The sequence below is a fragment of the Sinocyclocheilus anshuiensis genome, unplaced genomic scaffold (assembly GCF_001515605.1).
Source record: "Sinocyclocheilus anshuiensis isolate Anshui unplaced genomic scaffold, SAMN03320099.WGS_v1.1 scaffold676, whole genome shotgun sequence".
Classification (NCBI taxonomy): domain Eukaryota; kingdom Metazoa; phylum Chordata; class Actinopteri; order Cypriniformes; family Cyprinidae; genus Sinocyclocheilus; species Sinocyclocheilus anshuiensis.
The window spans coordinates 1,411,263-1,419,470 of NW_015558579.1; the positions used below are offsets into that span (position 1 = coordinate 1,411,263).

An 8,208-nucleotide genomic window follows, 5' to 3' on the forward strand; every position below is an offset into this window, starting at 1 on the left:
AGCATCTGCTAAATGACTAAATGTAAATATATATATATATATATATATATATATATATATATATCAGTCATCTTATACGTGACCAATCTAGTACGCTCTACATAGGCAGCAATACTGATGCAAGAAGAAAATTTGAGGGAAAATTCTCAGTTTTGATCATTTTAAACTATTTTTTATCTTTTTCTTTATCTTTTCTTCTTTTTTTCTTTTTTTTTCAGTTAGATCATCACAATGCACACTACCAAAATTTTGGTGAAATCGTACATGCATTGTCTATTAGTCAATAGTGTAGCTATGTATGAGGCACAGCTCACACAGAAGACACTTTCAAACCAAGCAGCTTTCTCTGCGGATCAGAGCGCTGAATTCATGTGACCAACGTCAACCCGTTGCAAAATCCTCAATTGAAATTCCAGATCCGAGTGGATATCTATTGAACTGACTGGATTTTGCTTGCGAATCGGTAAATGTGACTGCACTTTTAGAATTTTGCAATGTAATTAGGTTGCCTACCTTATAGCCTCAACCTTATTAGTGTATTTTCGGTGTCTTGAAATGCTGCCTCCGTAGGCAGCTCACTATGTTCTGGAACAGAGCCTATGCCTTCCAAACACTCACTCTTGTCACGATGCATATGACTCACAGTCCATCAGGTTTGCAGGGACATACTGCCACAAGGGACCCCCTGAGAGAAAAACAAATCTCCCTCACTGACAACACACCTGTCATAAGTGGCCACGATGAAGTTTAGCAGCAAGCCGATGGACTGGTCCACGTTTATCTGGTGGGTGGTGGGCAGCCGCTTGTTGAGCTGGTAGAAGATGGAGGACAAAATGGTCTCCAGACGTGACACATTAATCTCCGCGTTGTGGTCTAACGTGCTCAACCCATTGTCACGGAAAGCTTCGATCATATTCCACACGTCCACTAGATGAACTACGACAGGAAAAGCACACCAGTGAGATCATTAAAAATACGGAATGGATATGTTTAGTTGTTTTTCATATACAAGTACAAATTTACATGATATACAACCAAAGTGGCTTTGTACGACACAAAATGGTATTTTAAAATAAATGGAGACAGGACTTACGGTTGCATCGTTTCTGAACAAATCGTAGCTTACATGCCGTCCTATACGTTGAGAGGCGAATAACATCAAAGTTTTGTGCCCCTGGTGAAAATGACATGCATCAGTTTTGTTACTTTCACATTGCAAAGTCCCTTAAACCATTTTATAGTTTGCCCCAAAATTCTAATTTTGCCATTATTTACTAGGGTTGGGAATATTTAGGCATCTGATTCTTGAGTGCACTTTTATTAAATTACTTAGTACTTTTTAAAATAACTACAGATTGATAATAAATAAAATCATTGTATGGTAAGAATTGTAATTAACTAAATATACCTTCAAAACATTCAAGGAAATATAAACCATATATTACTAAAGACATAACAGTGGCAGGTTTAATAGTTTGCATTCACACTAATGCACAGATTTATTTTAACATATCAGATGTTTTGTCCTGTCCTTAAGACATAACTGATTGTGTTTACATTAATTTTGCATCATAAAAGCATTTTTGAGATGCTAGTGCAGTGAGTTTCATGTATCACATTTACATTGCATTCCAAACTGCAAAAAGTATGCCTTCGCAGAGCATTTGGAACAGAAAAACTGAAATACCAGTGAAACCGCACAATTTCAAGCAAAGAGCGTGTTTCTCACAGTGCATATCCTAAATCCAGAATCAAGATGAATCAGAGAATCGATTGTTTTTATCCCGCCCCTATTATTTACCCACCGTCATGTTGTTTCAAACCTGTATGACTTTCTTATTTAAAAGGAACACAGAAATGTTGAAAAATGTACTGGCTGCTCTTGTCCACATAAAGAAAGTGAATACACTCATAAAAATGAAGGTTACAAAAGGGTTTTTTTTGCAGCAGTGCCATAAGATAAAAGAATAATTTTGGGTGCTCTGAAGAACCTTTCAGTTAACAGTTATTAAGGGTGCGTTCACACTTGTCATGTTTGGTTCGATTAAAACGAACCCTGGTGCAATTGCTCTGTTAGTGCGGTTCGTTTGAGTAAGTGTCAACGCTGCCATCCGAACCCTGGTGCGCACCAAACAAGCGGACCGAGACCGCTGAAAACTGAAAAGATGGGTCTCGGTCTGCTTCCAAACAAACTCTGGTGCAGTTCGAATGATATATGAACGCAACACGGACCAAATACTTCTAAACGAACCAAAAACAGGAAGTAATGACAAGATGCAACGCTATGCGACATGATTTGATGACGAGGTGTAACCAAAACAAAATGAGCAGAGGGCAAACGTGGATTGAACCCTTTCCAACAATGACTGTATGATTTTGAGATCCATTTCTTTTCACACTGAGGACTACTGAGGGACTCATACACAACTATTACAGAGACTTGTCACAGCATTTACATATTATTGCTCTTTTGTTGGTTGTGATTGCTTGTATTATCCTCATTTGTAAGTTGCTTTGGATAAAAGCATCTGCTAAATGACGACATGATTTGATGACGAGGTGTAACCAAAACAAAATGAGCAGAGGGCAAACGTGGAGCAATGATGAGGTAAAGTGCCTTTTATGAGCTCCTTTTGAGTTTGCAGGTGGTGAAAATAAAATTATATGTACACTCAAGAATGAGCGCACTTAGTCCAGCAGACGGCATTAGGTGTGTTCGACTTAAAGCGGCACTGTGCAGACCGATCGGTGAATGGGTGCTTTGATATCATACACCCGCAGCGCCACTTTAAGTCTAACGCACCTTTTGTTTGGGGTGTTCGGTGAGTTCCGTCACGATATACTGTATACGTCATTCAAGCCGACCAATCAGGTTGTGAACGTATCACTATGCCTTCAGGTTTGGTGTCTTTAGGTTCGCTGTCAAAAATGCCAATGTGAACGCTAAGCGGATCAGGTCCAAATGTATCATCTTCCTTTTCGGTCCGGACCAAATTAACCAAACGAACCGAACTACAAGTGTGAACACACCCTAAAATAACAATTTTTTCTTAGTGTAAACAACATTTTAGGGTGCATTCACACCTGTCTTGTTTGGTTCGATTGAATCGAACTCAAGTTCGTTCCCCTCCTTGGTGCGGATTTTTTGGGCAGGTGAGAATATAGCAATCGCACTCGGGTGCGGACCAAACAACCGTACCGAGACCCAGCTGAAGAGGTGGTCTCGGTCCGCTTCCAAACGAACTCTGGTACGGTTGAATGGATAAACCAATGAATGGATGACCTTAAGCACATGTGTGGTTTTGTTTACAGTTTCTGGTTCACTTGCAAAAAGGGCAGTGCGAAAGCGAACCGCACCAAACAAAAAAAAAAAAACATTGTATTTGGTCCGGACCAAAGCAAGTGAACTAGGGGATTGTCCTGGTGTGAATACACCCTTAATAATCTAAAGAACCTTTTTGTACTATAAAGAACCTTTCGTGCAATGAAAAGTTTACACGGATATTAAAGGTTCTTTGACAGAACCATACATTCCAATAAATAACTTTTATTCATAAAAGGGATCCCTGCTGTCGAGCTGCAAAATGACAAAAAATCCCCCACCATAAAGGCACAGTCTAGTCTCATTAGTAAAATTTCATGAGCAAATAAAGATCCATTGTCTATTGTCAATATAGAGTAGCAATATATAAAGCACCGTCCTGTCAGGACCACTATCATCAAAGATGATTGACAATTAGCATACAGTTTGGACACAGACGTCACTTTCAAATCAAGCAGCTTTCTGTTGGTCAATGCACGTTCCCAACTTGAACACATGCAAAATCTGCATGGACAATTTTCACCCACGTGCGAAACTCCTGGTTGCACAGATTTCACCTACGAAAAGTTTGTAGAGAATCTGTAAATGTGACCTTCAAAATTTCATAAAAGCAGCCCACGTGATTTGTCCACCTTTTGTGTCCCACAGAAGAAAAAAACGGAAAAAAAAAAAATTGTCATACAGAACGTCATGAGGCTGAGTATTTTCAAGTGACCTATGCTTTCAAAAATGTGTAATCTATGACATGTACAAATATACTTTTAACATACAAAGCAACTGTGACATTTTATACTGCAGTTTTACTTGGACCATCATCAACCTGGTTCAACTGTTTTCTCAAAATCAGTTTTGCCTTCCATCCAGAGACACTAGTATGTGCCAGTCTATTGCCCTGTGACAGTGAAAGGCGAATAGATCTCGACAAGGCCTCTGTGTATGTGTGTGGTGCATTGTGCAGAAAGTGTTGTTAACTCTGAAAGCAACTCACTCATTTCCATGAAGAGCTGTCTCTTCTCCACCATGGACTTGCTGCTTTTACTTCCCTCTTCAATCATTCTACACAACACAAAAAGGTCCATTTAATACCACAGCTTAACCACGGCCTCATTATGAAGACACAACTCACAATAACAGCAAAAATCACAAAATAGCATTTGAATATGCTTGTAAAGAAATTGTAAAGAAATTGAAACAGCTATACAAATACAAAACAATTACAATACAACTATTTTAATTTATTTTTGACAGCCATTTTCTTTTACAATAATATAATGACCAATTAAATAAAATAATGAATGGTGCTTTTTTTAGGAATCTATTTATCTATCTCTGTGTATATTATTCCACATTCCTTTAATCAAAAGACTTTCAAAACTCTCCTGTATGATCTTTTGCAAACTCATAGTGCATATCGTCAGTCCACAGGAAACTCCTTAAGACTCTATTACTGACCTGTCAGGTTGGCTGGGACTCAGATAAGGTGATGCAAAGGAACCAGGAAGCTCCTATGTAAGGAAAAACATTTTGATGTTGACATCTGGAGAAATGCCCCTCCCCCAATCCAACCCACACACATACAAAAATAAACCCTGGAATAAATCCCCCGTTCACAAAAAGGGTATTTGAGCTCTCTTGCTCTGTGCTAGTGCTGATTATGTATGACAATAGTGTCTGCAGAGACTGCATCCTGTGAGCTAATGAAACAAGAGCCGCTAAGGAGCCACTTAATAGTGACAAGAAGAGGACACATCATAGAGGCAGTGAGTATAATGACTGTGGAAAAAGGCGATACATGCATGTTGCTGTGAGTAAAAGTAATGTGCAGAGGCAAGAAAGATGAGAAACGAGCCGCTAAGGAGTCACATGAAGACAAAGAATTCTGAATGTAATGAGTTTAAAAATATATACATAATACTGGATATTATAGTAATGTGTGGAGTTATTATTACTGTTGTGTAATTGTAGTTCTTACATCTGCACCATAAAATGTTACATCAGCCGTCAACTCATATTTACATGCTGCTTCCATTAGTAGAAAAGGATTTTTAGAAATCCCAATGACTTGAATCCTTTGATTCAGATGATCTGTTCTGATTCATTCACTGATTCAGTAACCCTTTCTGCAGGTTACATTGTTATGCCAGTAGACTGTTAGGCAGTAAATTGTGTGAGGGATTCATTAAAGGAAAGGCTCACCCAAAAATGAAAATGCACCCACCCTCAGGCCATCCAAGATGTACATGAGTTTGTTTCCTCATCAGAACAGATGTGGAGAAATTTAGCATTACATCACTTGCTCACCAATGGATCCTCTGCGGTGAATGGGTGCCGTCAGAATGAGAGTCCAAACAGCTGATAAAAACACCACAATAATCCACAAGTAATCCACACGACTCCAGTCCATCAATTAACATCTTGTGAAGTGAAAAGCTGCGTGTTTGTAAGAAACAAATCCATCATAAACCATCGCATAATCCATAATTATGCTTCCTAGTGAAAAAGTCCATCCCCTGTTGTTGTCTCACATCAAAATCCACTGGCCTATTTGTTTAGAACAGTTTGCACTTGGAAACAGTACTTGATCTGTGCATATTTCTCTACTGATTCAGGTGAGACGACTTTGTGTGAATTACTTGTGGATTATTGTGATGTTTTTATCAGCTGTTTAAACTCTCACCCATTCACCGCAGAGAATCCACTGAAGTGCATGTAATGATACATTTTTACGAATGTTCAAATAAAGAAACAAACTCATCTACATCTTTGCATGGCCAGAGGGTGAGTAAACTTTCAGCAAATATTTGAGTGAACTACCTCTTTAATCATTCACTCAACAATTTGTTAATAAACAAGCTGTTCATGATCTAAGTAGTGAACAGAGGCCTATCTAATCTAGAAAGAGATTTGTAGAAAGAGAGACAGAAATGACAAAACTCACATCTATTTTTCTAAAATTGCAGAGCATTACTGAAATCAAGTCACTGATTCAGTGACAGACTCAAAACAGCAGCTGAATTCGGAAAAGAGTGCAATAGTGCCTGACCACTTTTTTAGATGTTTTTTTTTCTATACATATTTATCATAGGGATTTTAAAAAAGTCTTCATTTAAGCATAATAAGCCATGAACCAAGCCAACTAGCTACAAGGTGAATCATAACATACAAACTTTTACTTGAAGCAAAAAAGTATTTAAGACTGTGTAGGTGTGTACTTAGCGGTGTTAGTGAAGAAAAGAACAACAATCCCATGAAGCATTGCGAAAGACAATCAAATTGAAAACAATGGTGAAATATAAAATGAATGTGTTTAAAGTTGATGATTATGTCCATAAAAACGATATATTTTAAAGTATTGCAAGGCACACATAAAATATTTAAAGGGATAGATAGTTCACCCAAAAATGAAAATTCTGTCATTAATTACTCACCCTCACGTCGTTCCAAACATTCAAGCACTTGTTAGTGAAGAAAAGAACAACAATCCCATGAAGCATTGCGAAAGACAATCAAATTGAAAACAATGGTGAAATATAAAATGAATGTGTTTAAAGTTGATGATTATGTCCATAAAAACGATATATTTTAAAGTATTGCAAGGCACACATAAAATATTTAAAGGGATAGATAGTTCACCCAAAAATGAAAATTCTGTCATTAATTACTCACCCTCACGTCGTTCCAAACCTTCAAGACCTTCGTTCATCTTCAGAACACAAATTAAGATATTTTTGATGAATTCCGAGAGCTCTCTGACCCTCCCATAGACAGCAAGGATCCTAACACGATCAAGGCTCAGAAACGTAGCAGGACCTCGTTAAAATAATCCATGTGACATCAGTGGTTTAACCATAATTTTACGAAGCTACGAGAATATTTTTGTGACAATACTTTTGTAACAATCTCCTGTCTATGGGAGGGTCAGAGATCTCTCGGAATGCATCAAAAATATCTTAATTTGTGTTCTGAAGATGAGCGAAAGTCTTACAGGTTTGGAACGACATGAGGGTGAGTAATTAATGACAGAATAGTCATTTTTGGGTGAGCTATCTCTTTAAGTATTTTACAATCACTAAAATACTGTGTTTCATGGGAGAGGGTGTTCCCTGCAGAGACCTTTTGGCAATTGGTGTAATTTTCATCCAGCATCTTGGGTAATGTAGTTGTTCCACCATGATTTCTGCTGCTAAACATTTATTTTAAAAATAAGCTAAAATAAAATGTACAGATGGCTTCAACAAATGCATATGCCATTGATTAACAATGTCGGCATTCACAAAGATTTGCAAGTTATCATTAAATATAAATTTCCCTATTGAGAAAATGAGTAATGAGTTTTACTTCCAGAACCCAACTGTTGCACATCTAAATTCACTGGTTTTATTATAGTCAAAAATATTAGGCCTATTTCACATTACTGAACCAACCTATATACATTCACTTATGCAAACAAAACTAGGCCCACATTTAATGGGTTAAAGGCACAATATGTAATTTTCACCACTAGAGGGCGCGTATTCAAAATAAACAAAGAAACAAAGGCGTAGTTTGATGACGCTGTGACTGAGTGTGGAATCATGGGAGTTGTCGTCTTCATCCCCACAGCCGATGCAATCCGACAGAACTCGGGCAGAAATCATGTTCATGGATGAGCTAATGATTTATTAATGTAGTAGAATGAAGCAGGGTGAGGCTGAAAGCCGTCGAAGCGAAACAAGGCCGCTGAACGAGCGTGACACACGACTCGAAAGCAGCGGAGCTTTTATTATGCCACAGTCGACCGCTTCCGCTCCTTCCGGTCGTGTGTATGTGCGGAAAAAAAAGCAGCGCTGTTTTATCATACTAGATACATTTGAAAGTTCTGTTATAATGCTACTCTGTGCGGTCGT

General features: G+C 38.0%; 1 protein-coding gene across 3 annotated transcripts in view; it reads right to left on the reverse strand.

Annotated features, from left to right (window-relative positions):
- LOC107679814 (dystrobrevin beta-like) overlaps positions 1-8,208 on the reverse strand; it is a 48,945-nt gene that overhangs the window by 38,866 nt on the left and 1,871 nt on the right. For all 3 annotated transcript variants that reach the window (XM_016475497.1, XM_016475496.1, XM_016475498.1), the window contains exons 2-5: positions 4,775-4,827; positions 4,311-4,378; positions 1,094-1,174; positions 723-936 (exon numbers count right to left, since the gene is read on the reverse strand). In XM_016475497.1, the coding sequence (XP_016330983.1) occupies positions 723-936; positions 1,094-1,174; positions 4,311-4,377 (362 nt within the window). In that variant the 5' untranslated portion in view covers position 4,378; positions 4,775-4,827. The remainder of the gene's footprint in view (positions 1-722; positions 937-1,093; positions 1,175-4,310; positions 4,379-4,774; positions 4,828-8,208) is intronic.